The following is a 19217-nucleotide window of genomic DNA, read 5'->3' as shown; positions in this document are numbered from 1 at the left end:
GTCTTAGTCTATTACTGAAAGTGCTCCTTTGTTCAGCCAAGGTGGCATGCAGAGGGTGAGAAACATTGTCCAGAATTGCCAGAATTTTCCGTAGGGTCCTTTGTTCCACCACAGCCTCCAGTGTGTCCTGTTTGACTCCTATAACAGAGCCAGCCTTTCTAATCAGTTGATTGAACCTGCTGGCATCACCCGTGTTGATGTCATTGCCCCAGCTCACCACCGCATAGAAGATTGTACTGGTGACAACAGACTGGTAGAACATGTGAAGGAGAGGCCTGCATACTCCAAAGGACCTCAGTCTCCTCAGGAAGTAGAGGCGACTCTGGCCCTTCTTGTACACGGCCTCTGTGTTGGTGCTCCACTCAAGTATGTCATCCACACACAACCCCAGGTAATTGTAGGTCCTCACGACATCATCTTAAGATACTAACCAAGTGAAACTCATCTACTCTAGGGGTAATATTGATTGAGGTATTCTCAGCCACTGTATACTAACTGCACCTTTTGATGTACCAACTACTTTGTAGCTGTGTAATACCCTGAAATGGAATTTTAGTATTTGTGTATTTTCCAACCTGGAAAAGTGTGAAGTGATTCACTTAGGAAGGTCAGATTTGAAGGCAGAGGACAGGGTTAATGGTAGGGTTCTTAGCAATGTGGAGAAACAGAGGGATCTGGGGGTCCAAGCTCATAGACCCCTCAAAGTTGATGTGCAAGTTAATAGGATTGTTTAAAAGGCATATGGTGTGTTGGCCTTCATTAGTCAGGAGTTCAAATAGCCAAGAGCCACTCTAAAAAAAATCCTGAGCAGCCCACACCTGTAAGATTGTATTCAGCTCTGTCACCCCATTATAGAAAGGATGTGGAAGCTTTAGAGAGGGTGCAGAGGAAATTTAGCAGTATGTTGCCTGGATTAGAGAGCGTGTCTTACGAGGATAGGTTGATGAAGCTAGGGCTTTTCTCTTCAGACTGGAAGGAAGATGAGAGGTGAGGGTGTACAAAATGATAAGAAGCACAGATCGACTGGATATCTAGAGACTTTTCCCCAGGGCAAAAATGACCAATTTGAGAGGGCATAATTTTAAGATGATTTCAGGAAAATCTAGGGGGGGCTGTTAGATGTAAGTTTTTATACACAGAGTGGTGAGAACATGGAACCCACCGCCAGGGGTGGTGGTAGAGGCAGATACATTAGGGTCTTTTAAGATGCTCTTACATCAGCACATAGTTGATGGAAAAATAGAGGGCTATGTATGAGGGAAGGATTAGATTGATTCTGGAGGAAGTTAAAAGGTTGGCATATCAAAAGCTGAAGGGACCGTACTGTGTCGGAATGCTTTAGGTTCTACGTGTGTTCTGTAAAATCAGAGAGTCTTGCATAAGCACTTCTCAATTAATAACATTCACGCTTTCCATTCAAGTGCAGAATGACTACCACATGCCTCCAAGAATTACGGCATCATCTGTTTAACCAAAATGTTCAGGCTCGAATATTAGCAAATACCAAGGATTTTGAACTTCTTTGCAAAACCCTTTAAAGCTCTCAGAAGCAGTGAGACCTCTCTCTAGTGGGTTCAGTGATACTCTGCAAATACGACCCGGACAATCTTTCAGGCTTTACTCGTTTCTGTCAGATACACTGCCCGATTCCAGCCATGACATCAATGTACACAGTCACCCTCTTTCATCATTGTGTGATGCAGACAGCTTGCCAGAGCCATGAGCCAAACTGCTGCAGGAGTGAGATTTAACTTTATTACTTTCTTTTCATCTGAAGAAAGATAAAATTTGGCATGGATTACCTTGAGGTCAGACAGTTGAGGGTGATCCAACTGAAGCTTTTTGTAGAGTAGATTAATTCCACAGAGTGGGGGGGGGGGGGATTCCTGAACGGGCTAAAAACTACAGACCCATTTTAGAGGAAAATGAAATAAGATTTTTCTTATGCAAGACCTGTAGAAGACAGAATCTAATGGCTGAAAATGACTTCACACTCACCAAAATAGAGGCTAAATTACTGTGCCTATGACAACAAACCTTGAATTTTGACTCCGACTGGAAAACTAGCATGGGCAAATTGACCTAGAGGGTGGCGTGGTAGTATATGTGATGGCCAATCAGGGTTCACTTCCCACCACAGTCTGTAAGGAGCTTATATGTTCTCCCTTTCATTGTGTGGGTTTTCACTGCATGTTCCGCTTTACTTCCACATTCCAAAGACGTACAGATTAGGATTAGTAAATTGTGGAAAAAGCCACACTGGCATCAGAAATGTAGTGGCAGGCGTGAGCTGACCCAGCACGATCCTCACTGATTTGGTTTGACATAAACAACGCATTTTACTGTATGTTTTGATGTACATGTGACAAACACAGCTAATCTTTATCTTTAGAAGCACAAGTTCAACTTCCAGATGTGGAAAATAAACTCAATTAATGAATAAATGTTCCCTGTTCCCTCTTGCACTGTGCAAGAGCCTCAGGCACATTTATATAGTGGAGTGCCTAAGACTTTTGCACAGTACTGTATTTGTCAATGTGGAGCAGAGAGTGAGATTGTAAGTCTTGTGGGAGCAATGGATATTGGGAATGCTGTGGGATGGTGGGATGGGTGTGGGATATTGGGAATGCCGTGGGATGGTGGGAATGGTGTGGGATATTGGGAATGGTGTGGGATATTGGGAATGGCGTGGGATGTTGGGATGGGTGTGGGGCAGGTGGCAGAGAAGGAGTGCCAGGGGAGGGAGCAGACACGCCTAGACCGGACGCATCAGGCAAGGTTATTTGGTTCCAAACAATTGGCTTATTGATCATTACGGAATGTCTCTCTGCTGCTTCCTGCACCCTTTTCCCAACCATGATTCCCCTGTCCCTGTGACAAATACTTTGTGGAATTAACGTCACCTGAACCCTTAAGGGGAAAGCATTGGGTCTGCCATTGGAGGATGGGGGAACCATGAGGAAGGCACATCCTTCACAATCTCAACCACACCGACGCCTGGGAATTGAAAATATTTTGTTTTTGCTTCATTGTTGCTGGGTCTGAATCCTAGAACTCTCTGCAAGCAGCACTGCGGATTACGCGAAATAATTCATTAATTTGCGAGAATTAATGTTATATAATGCTCAGCGCAGAGTGTGGTGGTTCAAAAAAGGAGCTCACCTCTACCGTCTAAGGATAATTGGGGATAGGCAATAAATGCCAGCTTTTCTAGTGACATCTTCACACTACGTATGAATAAAATAAGGTACCCACACCATAGCCCCGGCCTACTCAGCCAATCACATCTGCCATCTCTTTGCACCAATCCCCCATCTTCCTCATCAACTGAACCTCAAGTTTTTAAAATTGGAATTGGCGGTAAAATCCAGACCGATCTTCCTTTCGCCCAAGTTTCATGCACTCTCCTGCAAATGTCACTTTATATTGATCTGATGTATGTTCCCACTTCCTCTGCCCAATTCAGAGTGCAACTGAAACTGAAGCCCAGGTTCCACCCTTGGCTAAGCTCAAATTAGGCCCAAATTAATTCATCCATTGCAGAATAGTCTGAACCTTCTTGGTCACACCAGACAACCATTTTACTTTACGTACAATGGGACTATTATTATAATTTCTAATTGGATAATCAGCTGAAATATTAACCTTGGCTGAGTGCCTGACACATTCCAAGCTATCCTGGAGTAGGAATGTAATTGGAACCTAAGACTGACTGCACGAAATCCACATTGCACCTGGCAGGCCAAGGGCAACAAGTGCACAGGGAATCCAACACCTTAAAGCCGTACTCCCCGTCACACACCTTTTGCTTTATGGAAATATACAGGCATTCCTTCACCCTGTATCCTGGAACTCCCTATCCCACAGCATTATGAGAGTCTGTTCACCACACGGAGTGCAGGAAGTACCACTATCTGCTCAGGAGCAACCAGCACTTGGTAATAAATGGCAAAATCCCATGACTAAATAAAATATGTTGCTGTCAATTCTGTCAATCAATGGGCACTGATGGCTCCATTTATCTATTGCTCCCTTGACCTGTCAACATTGCTACCAATTCCCATATTCAGGATGATCCTTACTTAAAGAGTAAAATGGTTTCCCAGCATGACCTCATCCTCCTACACTGTCTTACAAAGATGCCAACCTGGGCTTGTAAATTCACACTGACCACGATCAACATGGGCCCTGTCAACTTGCCACTGACCGCTAAATGAAAATTAAAAACTACCTGCATGGCAAGACAAGGTGAGGCACAAACACAGGGCTCACCAACAACCCCGTCAGGCAGTGGAGACATCCACGCAAATAATATGGCCCCATCCCATTTTACCTTGTACATGTCCACCCTCATCACATCATCTGGACCCATTCTGCAATCCTTCACTGGGACAATTAAGCACGTGGCGCCAGTCAGAATCCTGGTAGGCTGATCCATCAACAGGAAGGCTCAGTGACAGGTCGGAAAAGGTAAGCCTTCAAATCATTATTTGCTTTTACATTCTCAGAGGGGCCCAAAGGAGCAGAGGGTCTATGAACTATCAGTCTGCCTCTTATATTCTGGCAAGGGATTCCATACAATGTCCCTCACTAGAGACATACCAAGCATTCGTCAGCCATAACCACACATTTCCACTAACCCTACATTCGCTCAGATGTTTTATTCTTCCTGTGCACTTGTAATGCTATTGTGACACTGTAATTTCCTTTGGGATTGATATCATCTATCTATCTATCTAAATTATCATCAAATCTCCTCAGATTCTACCACTCCCTATACACCGGAGGCAGTTTACAGCAGCTAATAAATCTACCAACCTTCAGATCTTCTGGATGAGGGAGGAAGGTGGAGCACCCGACAGGCAGGAGATTCAGACAGCAGCTGAGCCCAGGACTGAACCTGGGTCCCCGATGCCATGAAGCAGCTGATCTACCATCTGAGTCACCACACTGCCCATTCTTCAGTATAATGCCACAGTAGATGCTGACTTGTTTTCCAGTACAGTAAGTCACCATCAGGCTAGAAGATGCTGTCTATGAGGTGATAGCTGCCTGGATTAGAGAGTATGTTGTATGTGGATAGACTGAATGAGCTAGGGCTTTTCTCTTTGCAACAAAGGAGGAAAAGGGGTGATTTGATAGAAGTGGACAAGTTTTTTTTTTACACAGAGTGTGGAATGCCACTGCCGGGGTGCCAGTAGAGGCAGATACTTTAGGGGCATTTAAGAAACTCTTAGGCAACAAGGATGATAGACAACTGGAGAGCTATGTAGGAGAGAAGAGTTGGATTGACCTTAAGAGTAGGTTAAAGGGTCTGCACAACATCTTGGGCTGAAGGGCCCGTACTGTGCTGTAATGTTCTCTGTTCTGTAATACATGCCACCAAAATGGTCGTATCAAATTCCAGTTTCTGCTTAGTTTAAAGAAAGAATTAAATAGAGAAATGAATGAAGTTAATTCATTTACTTCAAGTCTCAGACAAACTACCTGCATTCCACTCCGTGTCTTCATGATGGGAATGGCCTTCAGGAACTCGGGATCCCAGTGATCTTTGTTCAAAGCTGTAAAGATAAACGGACAAAACAGGCCTAAAGTTTTGCAAAACCAAGGCTGATTACCCAGTTAACAAGATTTTCTCCCCATCTATAACCACATTTATAGTGGACTGAAGAAGCATCTGGAAGAAACCAATGAGGCGCACGTTCCTATTCATGGGTGAATTGTATTCCCTGGACAGAAGGTCAGTACAGGAAAGGGCAGGAATGATCGAAGAGAACAGCCATATGATGTCAGGTGAACGGATCAGGTTGGCACCATTTCACTACGGGTTGATGAAAAATATTTTTAAAAAACACCACCACAACAATGTATCCAAAATATTTTTGTGGTTGAGATTATTTTGGTCTAATCAGTTTGATTATAGCAACCTTGCACCACAGCAATATCCTGACCTGCTTTACTAAGATCCGACACACAACACTCTGCCCTTTCATCTGCATCACACTAATGCAAAGATGGAGCAAGACTTGGGCTACATGGGGCTGAACAACTCCCTTCAAGAGTAGAAAACGAATATAAAATTGCCCCAGGTTCATTAATTGATTAGATTCATTAATTTTAAGCTAACAGCTCCCCTTTAAGACACAGAAAAAGAATATAAAATCACCTCAGGCTATTAGTGAGATTTCATAAATTATATTGAATTTCCTTATTTTCCTATAAATGCCTGTGAGGAAATGAATCTCATGGTAGTATACGGTGACATATATGTACTTTAATAATAAATTTACTTAGAACATTAAAATTTGAGATGCATTAATTTTAAGCCAATTTAGGGAGATGATCCTCTTTCATTCTAATTACAGCTTCATCTCCCTAAATATATTGTGTGTGTGTGTATGTATGTAGATATATAGATATATACACACACACACACACACACATATATACACACACCTGTATATATCAGATCAAGAAACATCTCCCTAAAAAAAAAAATATATATATATATATATATATACACACACACACATCAGATCAAGAAACTTCTCAACAGCAGTCAGGCTGACTGCTCGAGGAGCAGAAACGTATGCTTCACTTTTCTATGAGGCTTACAACATAAAACAGTTCATTCAGTATGAAAAAGAATATGCTGGAAGTGATCAGCAGTTCTTTGACCTGAAGCCTTAAGCTTGTTTTCCCTTCTACTGATGCTGTTCGACCTGCTCAATGTTTTCAGCGTTTTCTGCCTTTATTTCAGATTCCCAGCATTAGCGGAGTTTTAGATTTTCAACAACATTCCATAAGAGTTCTGCACATTAAAAGTGAAAACATACATTCAGTGGCCTCTTTGTTAGCTACCTCCTGGACCTAATAAAGTGGGCACTGAGTGTATGTTCACGGCCTCCTGTGACTGGAGCCCATCCACTTCAGGGTTTCAACGTGTTGCGCATTCAGAAACTCTCTTCTGCACACCACTGTTACAACACGTGGTTAATTGAATCACTGTCACCTTCCTGTCGGCTTGAAACAGTCTGGCCATTCTTCTCTGACCTCTCTGATTAACAAGGCATTTTTGCCCACAGAACTGACACACACTGGATTTTACTTTTTGTTTTCTGCACTATTCTTTGTAAACTCTAGAGACCACTGTATGTGAAAATTCCAGAGATCAGCACTTTCTGAGATACTCAAACCACCCCATCTGGCACAAACTATCATTTCACAGTCAAAGTCACTTAGTCAAATTTCTTCCCCATTCTGATGTTTGCTCCAAACAACAACTGAACCTCTGCATGCTTTTATGCATTGAGTTGCTGCCACGAGTGGCTGAGTAGATAATTGCCTTAACGAACTAGTGCACAAAAGTGGCCACTGAGTGTAAATGAAATGGAATTGGCACCTCTTATAACATCAAAACAAAACTATAATAAATTTCAACGAAAGTAGCAGGCAGGCAGTGATACCAATATATTTTTCTTGTTCCACAGGATCCAAATTCTCCTCTTTATAGGAAGGATGTGGAAGCTTTAGATCTGGTGAAGAGGAGATTTACCAGGATGCTGCCTGGATCACAGAGCATGTCTTATGAGGATAGATTGAGCGAGTTAGGGTTTTTCTCTTTGGAGCGAAGGAGGATGAGAGGTGACTTGACAGAGGTGTAGAAGATGATAAGAGGCATAGACCAAGTGGACAGCCAGAGATCTTTTCCCGGGGTTGAAGTGGCTAATGCAAGAGAGCATAATTTTAAGGCAATGGGAGGAAAGAATCGGGGAGATGCCAGAGGTAAGTTCTTTTTGCAGAGAGTGGTGCAAGCATGGAATGCCCTGCTCGGGGTGAAGGTGGAGGCAAATACATTAGGGACATTTAGGAAGGCCTAGGTTAGGCACATGAATGAAAGTAAAATGGTTGTATAGGAGGGGTTATATTGATCCTAGAGTAGGTTAAAGGGCTGGCACAGCATTGTGGGCCGAAGGGCCTGAACTGTGTTGTAATGTTCTGTGTTCCACGTTCTAAATTGTAGTTGGACCACATTCCAGTATTATGCATTTTAAAGGATTATAAGGAAATGATTCAGCCAATCTTTGCCTTTTCACTTTTTAAGATCTAATACTGGCTGTTTGCAAAAAAAGTAATTCTTTAGACGTTACATAAAGAAAGAATTTCAAAAGCTGTCATCAATCATGAATAAAACCATAAATACATACTTCTGATACCTTGTCCTTAATCTTTATTAAAGAGTACATGCAGATCAGATTGCATACTTCAGAATTAATTCTGACATATGATATGACAATCATCTTCTGGTGATTGTTACCACGAGGGAGATGTCCTCCTTTTTTAAAGAAAGGGGCTTCCATTCCTCCACCATCAACTCTGCTCTCAAACGCACCTCCCCCATTTCACACACATCTGCTCTCACTCCATCCTCCCGCCACCCCACTAGGAATAGGGTTTCCCTGGTCCTCAAATACCACCCCACCAGCCTCCGGGTCCAACATATTATTCTCCATAACTTCCGCCACCTCCAACGGGATCCCACCACTAAGCACATCTTTCCCTTCCCCCCACCCCCGCTTTCCGCAGGGATCGCTCCCTACGCGACTCCCTTGTCCATTCGTCCCCCCCCATCCCTCCCCACTGATCTCCCTCCTGGCACTTATCCTTGTAAGCGGAACAAGTGCTGCACATGCCCTTACACTTCCTCCCTTACCACCATTCAGGGCCCCAGACAGTCCTTCCAGGTGAGGCGACACTTCACCTGTGAGTCGGCTGGGGTGATATACTGCGTCCGGTGCTCCCGATGTGGCCTTTTATATATTGGAGAGACCCCACTCAGACTGGGAGACCACTTTGCTGAATATCTACGCTCTGTCCACCAGAGAAAGCAGGATCTCCCAGTGGCCACACATTTTAATTCCACATCCCATTCCCATACTGACATGTCTATCCACGGCCTCCTCTACTGTAAAGATGAAGCCGCACTCAGGTTGGAGGAACAATACCTTATATTCCATCTGGGTAGCCTCCAACCTGATGGCATGAATATTGACTTCTCTAACTTCCGCTAATGCCCCACCTCCTCCTCGTACCCCATCTGTTATTTATTTTTATAGACACATTCTTTCTCTCACTCTCCTTTTTCTCCCTCTGTCCCTCTCACTATACCCCTTGCCCATCCTCTGGGTCCCCCCCCTTGTCTTTCTCCCCAGACCTCCTGTCCCATGATCCTCTCATATCCCCTTTGCCAATCACCCGTCCAGCTCTTGGCTCCATCCCTCCCCCTCTTGTCTTCTCCTATCATTTTGGATCTCCCCCTCCCCCTCCCACTTTCAAATCTCTTACTAACTCTTCCTTCAGTTAGTCCTGACGAAGGGTCTCGGCCTGAAACGTCGACTGTACCTCTTCCTAGAGATGCTGCCTGGCCTGCTGCGTTCACCAGCAACTTTGATGTGTGTTGCTTGAATTTCCAGCATCTGCAGAATTCCTGTTGTTTGCATCTTCTGGTGATGTCTGTTTGCAATGAGTGAGATTGTACCAAGCAAACCAACAGTCAGAGAGGCTCACTGAGTTATTCCCAGTCCTCTGCCTGCTTTTGCTTGAAAAAATAGTCTGCAACATAATTCAAGACTGACAACACCATACAGTTTGCTCCATGTTGGACGTGATGGCCTTATGATGGAGAGAAGATTTACTGGCATGGATCCAGGGAATGCTGGTTATATGGGCACACTAGGCTCCTCCTTTGGGAAGAGGGCGAAATGGGATTTGATAGAATCATTCAAAATCTTGAAGTGTTTAGAACAAGTTAATAAAGACAAATAGTTCCCAGTGGCAGAAGATTCAGGAAGCAGAGGACTTGACTTAAAATGACAGGGAATTATTTTTTATTCCATGATCTAGGATCACTAGCTACGAGGGTGGTAAAAAGTAGATTTAATCATATATTCCATGAGAAGTATTAGTTGAAGACTGGAAAGGAAATCAAAGTCAGGACCTTGTGGAAGAAGTCAGGGAACTGAGCTAACAGGATTGCTCCTCTGGTAAATCATACAGCAGATACAGGCCCTTCAGCCCATCATGTCTACACCATCCAGTAATGACATTTACCAGTATTTGGTCCATAAGCTACTTTGTCTTTGTGATTCAAGTGTTCATCCAGATACTTCTGAAATGTTTTGAAAGTACTCGCATCTATCACCCCTTCACACAGTGTTTCCCAGCTTGGAACCACTCTCAGGGTGAAAAAATTCAAAGTTCAAAGTAAATTTATAATCAAAGTACATATATGCCAACTATATACAATCCTGAGATTTGTTTTCTTGCAGGAATTTACAAGAACATAAAGTACCACCAGTAAAATTGATGACAAACTAAAATAACAAAGACTGACAAACAACCAATACAAAACAAATTGTGCAAATAATTAAAAAAAAAATGAAATAAATAAATAAATAATATCGAGATGCAGTGTCCTTGAAAGTGAGTCCATGTTGTGGAGTCAGTTCAGTGCTGAGGTGGGTGAAGTTATCCATGTTGGTCCAGGCGCCTGACGGTTGTAGGGTAATAACTGTTCCTGATTCTAGTGGTGTGGAACCTGAGGTTCCTGTACCTCCTACCCAATGGTAGTAGTGAGAAGAGAGCACGGCTTGGATGATGGATGCTGCTTTCTTGTGGCAGCACTCCTTGTAAATGTGCACAATGATGCCCCGAGACCACCCTCTGCCCTACACCTCTTACCTTTGTCATCTGATTTCTATCACGAGGAAAATCTTCTATCTACTCTATCTATGTTCATAATTTTGAGTACATCTATCAGGACCCCTTAGCCTTTTCCATCTAAAGGAAATCAATTGGCCTATCCAGTCTCTTGACATAACTGTAATGTTTCAGACAGGCAGCTGGGATAGGGAAAGCCTTAGGGAGCATACAAGATTTAGGTGTAAACATCAGAGGGAATTCAGGACTCCAAAACGAATTCCCAAGAATGCTTTGGCAGATATGGTAAAGGAAAATCTTAAGAGGTTATAGAATAAGTACACTAGGAGCAAAAGGGTATCTAGGCAGCGATTACTGAACTCTGAACTGATCCTACACCCTACAGACTCAAGACTCTTTACAACTCATGTTGTCAGTACTATTTTTCTATCTATCCATCAGTCTATCGATCTATTCACGCACAATTTGTCTTCTTTTGCACATTGGTTGCTTGTCAGCCTTTGTTAATGTATAGATCCTTCCTATAAATTTGATTGTATTTCTTTATTTTCCTGTAAATGCCTGCAAGAAAATAAATCTCAAGGTAGTGTACGGTAACACACACAGTATGCATGTTGATCACTTGCTGACCCTAGTCAATTCGGATTAGCAAAAAGCATCTCCACAATCTCCATCAGCACAGGGGCACCACAGGGATGTGTACTTAGCTCCTTGCTCTACTCACTTTACACCGACGACTGCGTGGCGAAGGACAGCTCCAACACCACATACAGGTTTGCTGAAACCACCACTGTTGTGGGTTGTATCAACAGAGGTGATGAATCAGCATACAGGAGGGAAATTAAAAATTTGGCTGAGTGGTGCCTTAAGCCTGGTTTATACTTCTGCGTCAACGCGTGGCCGTAAGGTCTGCGTCACCGCAAACCCTATGCAAAGCCGACGCGGAACCCTACGGCAGAGCCTGCATTGCTTCGACGCGCACCTCTCCCAAAATGTAACTGCGCGTCGCGGCAACGCAGACCGTAAGAACTGTGATTGGTCCGCTTGGTAGCATCACATGCTGCAATAGCTTCCCATTGGGAGACTGAAGGGCAGGGAAGGAACTCTGGCTGCAATGCTTTCCATAAAGCTTTACAGACCTCCGAAATTATGGAAGACACATTTTGCATGAAAAAAGATGCTCGCATCTTGTTTACCCCGAGACTACCATTACCATGAAGTCTTGCGCGGGCAGGTGAGTGCGCATGAGTGACGTGTGCGAATTGCAGAGCGACGCAGACAGACCAATGCTCACAATGCGCATAGGCCACTTGCGTAGGCTACGGCGTCCAGTTAACGCAGAAGTATAAACCAAGCTTTAATGACAAAACTCTCACTCAATGTCAGCAAGACCAAGGAATAGACTGTAGACTTCAGGAGTGGGAAACCAGAGGTCCATGAGCCAGTACTCATTGGAAGATCAGAGATGGACAGGGCCAGTAACTTCAAATTCCTGGGTGTCACTATCTCAGAGGACTTGTCCTGGGCCATCATATACTGTAAGTGTAATTGTAAATAAAGCATGACAGCGCCTCTACTTCCATAGGAATCTGTGGAGGTTTGGCATGTCATCGAAAACCTTGACAAACTTCTATAGATGTGTGATGGGAAGTGTGCTGACTGGATGCATTATGGCCTGGTATGGGAACACCAATGCCTTTGAATAGAAAATCCTACAAAAGGTAGTGCATTTGGCCCAGTATATCACAGGTAAAACCCTCCCATCCACGATCACATCTACATGAAATGTTGTAGAAAAGCAGCATCCATCATCAAAGACTCGCACTGCCCAAGCCCTGCTCTTTCTCACTGCTGCCATCAGGTAGAAGGTACAGGTGCATCAGGACTCGCGCCACAAGTTCAAAGACAGTTCCTACCCCTCAACCATCAGGCTCTTGACCAAGAGGGGATAACTGCACTCATTCTATTTCTGGTGTTCCCACAACCAATGATCCCTCTCATCCATGTACCTATCCAAATTTCTCTTACATGTTGAAATCAACTCAGTATCCACCACTTGCACTCAGTTCACATTCTCGCCACTCTCTGTGAAGAAGTTACCCCTCATGCTTCCCTTAAACATTTCACCTTTCACCCCTAACCCATGACCTCTAGTTGTAGTCTCAGCCAACCTCCATGGAAAATGCCTCCTTGTATTAATCCTCATCTACACCCCTCATAATTTTGTATACTTCTATTAAAGCTCCCCTAAATCTCTTATGTTCTAGGGAGTAAAGTCCTAATCTATTTAACCTTTCCCTATAACTCAGGTCCCCAAGTTCCGACAACATCCTTATAAATTTTTTTCTACACCCTTTCAATCTTATTTACATCTTTCTGTCGGTATTTGACCAGAACTGGACACAATACTCCAAAATAGGCCTCAACAAAGTCTTACATAATTTCAATGTAACATCCCAACTCCTGTGGTCAACACATTGATTTATGAAGGCCAATGTGCCAAAAACTTTCTTTACAACCCTATGTGACTTTAATACCACTTTCAAGGAATTATGGATATGTATTCCAACATCGCCCTGTTCTACAGCACTCCTTAGAGCCCTACCGTTCACTGTGTAAGACTTACCCTGGTTTGTCCTCCCAAAGTGCAACACCTCACACTTGTCTGCATTAAATTCCATCTGCCATTTCTCACCCCATTTTTCCACCTGGTCCAGACCCCACTGCAAGCTCTGATAGTCTTCCTCGCTGTCCACTACATCCCCAATCTTGGTATCATCTGCAAATTTACTGATCCACTTTGCACATTATCATCCAGATCACTGATATAGATAACAAGCAACAATAGACCCTGCATTGATCCCTGTGGCACATCACCAGTCACAGGCCTCCAGTCAGAGAGGCAACTATCTACAACCACTTTTAGGCTTCTTCCCTGAAAACAACTTCTAATCCAATTTACTACCTCATCTTGAGTGCCAAGCTCAAGGCAAGTCAGGAAAGATATTCTACTGATACCTTTTACAAAATATACCGACTCTCTGAGTTATCTTGACTATACTTCTTCTTATCCTGTCACCTGTAAAAATGCCATTCCCTTTTCTCAGTTCCTTCGTCTCCACCGCATCTGTTCACAGGATGAGGCTTTCCTCTCCAGGACCTCAGAGATAATGTCCTCCTTCTTCAAAGGCTGGGGTTTTCATTCATGCTGCCCTCACCCATATCTCCTCCATTTCCCGAACATCCACCCTCACCCCATCTTCCTGCCACAGGGATAGAGTTGCTCTTGTCCTCACCTACCTCCACATCCAACACATCATTCTTTGCAACTTCCATCATCTTTAATGATTTTCTCCCACCAAACACATATTTACCTCCCCCCTACTCTCCACTTTCCACATGGTTAGCTCCCTCTGTGATTCCCTTTTCCATTCATCCCTCCTTGCTAATCTCCCTCCTGGCACTTACCCCTGCAAGCGGAAGAAGTGCTACAGCTGCTCATTCATCTCCTCCCTCACCTCCATTCGGCATCCTAAACAGTCATTTCAGGCGAGGCAACACTTCACCTGCAAATATGTTGGGTCCAGTGCTCCCGATGAGGCCTCCTCCATGTTGGTGAGATCACTCTGGGGGACCGCTTCATTGAGCATCTTCGCACCATCCTCAACAAACAAGATTCCCAGATGGCCAACCATTTAGGTTTCAATTCCCATTCCCATTCTGACATGTCGCTCCATGGCCTCCTCCACAATCACTCTTGGGTTGGAGAAGCAACACTTCATATTCCAGCTAGGTAGCCTCCAACCAGATGGCACGAACATCAATTTCTCTAACCTCCAGTCATTTCCCCCCTCCCCTTCCCTCTTTTGACTCCCCTCTTATCTTTTCTATTCTCCTCACCTGCCTATCACCGCTCACTGCTGCCCCTGCTTCTTCCCTGTCTCCCATGGCCCACTCTCCTCTCCTATCAGATTCTTCCTTCTTCAGCCCCTTACCCTTTCCACCTATCACCTCCCAGCTTCTCACTTCATACCCGCCTCTCCCACCCACCTGGCTTCACCTATCAGCTTCTAGCTTGTACTCCACCCACTCCTCCCCCCATCTTCTTATTCTGGTTTCTTTCCCTTTCCTTTACAGTTGCAATAAAGGGTCTCGGCCTGAAACGTTAGCTATTTATTCCTTTCCACGGATGTTGCATGACCTGCTGAATTCTTCCAGCATTTTGTGTGTGTGTGTTGCTCAGGAAACTACAGGTTGGTCAGCCTAACATCAGTTGTGTGAAAGTAACCATAGGACAGGGGTTCCCAACCTAATTTATGCCATGGACCCCCTATCATTAACTCAGCAGTCTACAGACCCCTGATTGGGAGCCCCTGCCAGAGGGGATCTGAGAAACAGGATCTACCTGCATTTGGAAAGGCAGGAAAGAATGATTAAGTATAGATAGCATTGCTTTGTACATGGGAATTTTTTTTGAAGAAGTGAGCAAGAACACTGATGATGATAAGCAGTAGGCATTGTCCACCCAGGCTTTAGCAAGGTATCGCATGATACCTGTAGGGTGTTCTGAAAGGGAGATAACATGGAATCCAGTATGATAAGATGAATGGTCATGGTCTTTTTCACAGGGTGGAAACGATAAAATTAGCAAGTATAGATTCAAGGTGAGAGGGGGAAGTTTTAAGAGGCAACTTTTTCACACAGAAGGTGGTAGATATGTTGAGCAAGCTGCCAGTTGAAATGCTAGAGGCAGATGCAATTAGAAGCACCCAGGCAGAGTAAATAACAACAAGGGGCGTTTTCCACTGAGGTCGGGTGAGACTAGAGGTCGGGTCATCGGCTAAAGGGTGAAGAGTGAACAGCTTAAGGAAAACAGAAGGGAGAACTTCTTCACTCGACCTGTGGTGAGAGTGTGGAATAATCTGCCAGCTCAAGTGGTGGACGGGGGGACGATTTCAACACTTAAGAGAAATTTGGATAGGTACATGGATGGGAGGGTTATGGAGGGCAATGGTCTGGGTGCAGGTCAATGGGACTAGGCAGATTAATGGCTTGGCAGGGACTAGACGTGCCTGCTCCTGTGCAGTATTGTTCCATGACTCTATATAAAACAAAGGTCACATGTGAAAGGGTGCATCATCAGGACCGGGAAGGAAGGGGGCAGGAGTCAGATAAAGAAAGTGCCTGGAGGGGAGGAAGAAGTTCAAGGTGGCAGGTGATAGGTGAAACTGGGAGAGAGGGAGGGGTGAAGTAAAGAGCTGGGAAGTTGACTGGTGAAAGAGATAAAAGGCTGGAAAAGGGGGAATCTGATAGGAGAGGACTGGAGGCCATGGAAGAAAGGGAAGGGGGAGGAGCACCAGAGGGAGGTGATGGGTAGGTAAGGAGATAAGGTGAGAGAGGAAAATGGGAATGGCGAATGGTGAAGGTGGGGGGAGGGGGGTGGGGAATTACCGCAAGTCTGAGAAATCGATGTTCATGCCATTAGGTCAGAGGCTACACAGACTTACATGTCAGAATGGGAATGGGAAGTACAATTGAAATCACGCTTTTCTGGTGGATGGAGCAAAGATGCTCTTCGAAGCAGTCTCCCGATCTACGTTGGGTCTCACCAACGTATAGGAGGCCACACTGGGAGCACCAGATACAGGACCCCAACAGACTCACAGGTGAGGTGTCAACTCACCTGGAAGGACTTTTTGAGGCCCTGAATGGAAGTTTAGGAGGAAGTGTAGGGGCAGGTGTAGCATTTGTTCCACTTGAAACGATAAAGACCAGGAGGGAGATCAGTGGGGAGGGAAGAGCAGACAAGGAAGTTACATAGACAGCAATCCCTGCAGAAAGCAGAAAGTGTGGGGGAGGGAAAGATGTACTTGGTGGTTGGGATCCCGTTAGAGATGGCAGAGGTTACGGAGGATTATGTGCTGGACGTGGAGGCTAGTGGAGTGGTAGGTGGGGAGAAGAGGAACCCTATCCCTGCTGTGGCAGCGTGAGGATAGGGTGAGGGTAGACATACGGGAAATGGAAGAGATGCAGGTAAGGGCAGTGTTGATGGTGGAGGAAGAGAAGCTCCTTTCTTTGAAGAAGGAGGACATCTCAGTTGTTCTGGAATGAAAAGCATCCTGACAGCAAAGGCAGTGGAGATGGATGATCTGAGAGAAAGGGATGGCATAGCTGCAAGGGTCAGCGGGTTTATAAAAGGTATCAATATATAGACTGTCTCCGGAGATGGAGACAGAGAGACCGAGAAAAGGGAGAGAGTTAGCAGAAATGGACCAAGTAAATTTGAGGGCAGGATGAAAGTTGGAGGTAAAGTATGTGTAAAAGGGTACTCTAAGCTACTGAAGTACTGACTATATTGGGAGCAGTTGGAACATTAATAGGAACATATTGCTTCCAGAGTTAACACATCTAGTTGGTGGACAACACTGCAAACGATGGACTGTTTGATAAAAAACATCTCTAACTTCTTACATGGTGTACAATTCAGGAACCCCAGTGATAGAGGGGAGCACTGACTGCGGCTGTACTCTCCAAAGAATTCAGAGCACTGAGGAAGTTCACAAAGATTCTTATTTGGTACAACTCGCAGAACAGTTGTTTTGTCAGCATATCACCAGGATCCAGACCACTCCCGAGGTACTGTGTGTTAATGATTTATGACCATCAGCAGCTTCTAAACTGGGATATGCAACTAATGGGAGATTATCAGAAAAGATTACTGTCTCTTCAAAGTCTAAGTTATGGTAACATTTTTAACTGGAACATGATGACATGCTAAAGATGGCTTAAGCCTGGAGCAGAGACAATTATTGACTTGGCATCCAATTATTTTGAAGGTTTTTACATTCCTGAGGGAAACAGTCTGTGAGGGTCAGATAATGAGAATGTTAACAACACAGAGCATGAATTGAGAAGCTGAGTTCAAGTGAATTTTGATGGCTGGGGGAGGTTGGACCAGAATGAAAATGGTTTAGCCTCTTGAACAAAGCCGTGGCACCAAACCAACCAATCACAGAGCAATTTTTTTTTTTATCAGCAGAGAGCAAGGACTGCCAATCTATAAACTGACCCATGTGCCACACATCCTAGAAGAACTGTTGTCTCATCATTTTGTTGCCCCTTCACCCTTGGCTACACTTTACGTGACATACAGTGCTGTTAGCAGTTTGGTCATGAGTGCTCTTCTGAAATCTAAATGTTAACTTGCATGTGTATCCACTCCTTTGTTACTGAAAATGGCATGGTGACTGATGAGGTCACCTCAGAGTGGTGGTGGTCTCCTGCCCAGTGCAGCTGTCTAGTTTTTTAGCCACTGCTACATTTTATAAATCTTCACAGACCCAATTCACAGGAGAAATAGTATTAGTCCAGCTAACGGGGGTAAAGCTTGCAGAAACAGCTACAGAGATAGTGATTGCTTTGGTTGTAATCTTCCAAAAATTCTCGGACACCAGAGGGATAACAAAAAGTTGGAAAGTGACACCCTTATTTAAAAGTAGCACACCCAAAATTCTGGTGGAACTCAGCAGATCAGGCAGCATCTATGGAGGGGAATAAATAGTTGACTTTTCGAACCAGGATCCTTCTTCAGTGCTGATGAATGGAATCAGCCTGAAACATTGGCTGTTTATTCCCCTCCATAGACGCTGCCTGACCTGCTGAGCTACTCCAGCATTCTGCGTGTGTTGCTCAAGATCTCCAGCATCTGCAGAATCTCTTGCCTCTATGACACTTATTCAAAAAGGGTGTTAGCTTAAGGTCTGTTACTGGAAGAATACTGAAGTCTATTATTAAGTTGGTAAAGGGGAGCAAATGGGAAGTCATAATCTGATCAAGTGATGTCAGGACAATTAGTAAAGGTTCTTTGAGGAAGTCTCAGTCAGGGTGAGTCTCAGCTGGTACCAGTAGGAGCAAATTATTGGACTTTGGATTTGAATTTTCAAAGAGCATTGAACAAGATACCACGCAAAATCAATGTGTTGAAGGTAATATATTAGCAAGGACAAGGAACTGGCTAACTAATAGCAAGCAGCAAGTCAGGACAAGGGTGTAATTTTGACTTGGCAACCCATAGCCAGTGGTTTGCCACAGGGACTGTGACTGCGACCACAACTGTTTATAATATATGATAGTAATTTAAAGTGAGGAAGCTAAATTTGTTGATGATATAAAAATGGGATGGGTGAAGGTTTTTTGGGGGAGCAGAGAGGTAGTCACTTGAGACATTGGCAGATTAAGTAAGCAAGCAACAAAATTGGCAGAGGAAGTATTATGTGGGAATATTTACTTTGGAGTCAAAAACAGTTTAATATTTCAATAAGGACTGGAGAGGCTCAGCATCGTGGGATTTGGGGATCCTCATTCATTAAACTCGGAAAGCTAGCAAACTGGTGCAGCAACACACACAAGATGCTGGGGGGAGCTCAGCAGGCCAGACAGCATCTATGGAAAAGAGTAAAGAGCCAACATTTCAGGCCGAGACCCTTTATCAGGACTGG

The 19217-nt window shown here is 44.2% G+C and overlaps 1 protein-coding gene across 2 annotated transcripts in view; it reads right to left on the bottom strand.

Annotated features, from left to right (window-relative positions):
* The window catches only part of LOC134349705 (rho guanine nucleotide exchange factor 17-like), a 473881-nt gene that overhangs the window by 41391 nt on the left and 413273 nt on the right, over positions 1-19217 (bottom strand). For both annotated transcript variants that reach the window (XM_063054436.1, XM_063054437.1), the window contains exon 12: positions 5488-5561. In XM_063054436.1, coding sequence (XP_062910506.1) covers positions 5488-5561 — 74 coding nt within the window. The remainder of the gene's footprint in view (positions 1-5487; positions 5562-19217) is intronic.

Source organism: Mobula hypostoma, chromosome 7, assembly GCF_963921235.1.
Source record: "Mobula hypostoma chromosome 7, sMobHyp1.1, whole genome shotgun sequence".
In the NCBI taxonomy this organism is placed as follows: Eukaryota; Metazoa; Chordata; class Chondrichthyes; order Myliobatiformes; family Myliobatidae; genus Mobula; species Mobula hypostoma.
This window is presented reverse-complemented; position numbering and strand designations above follow the sequence as displayed.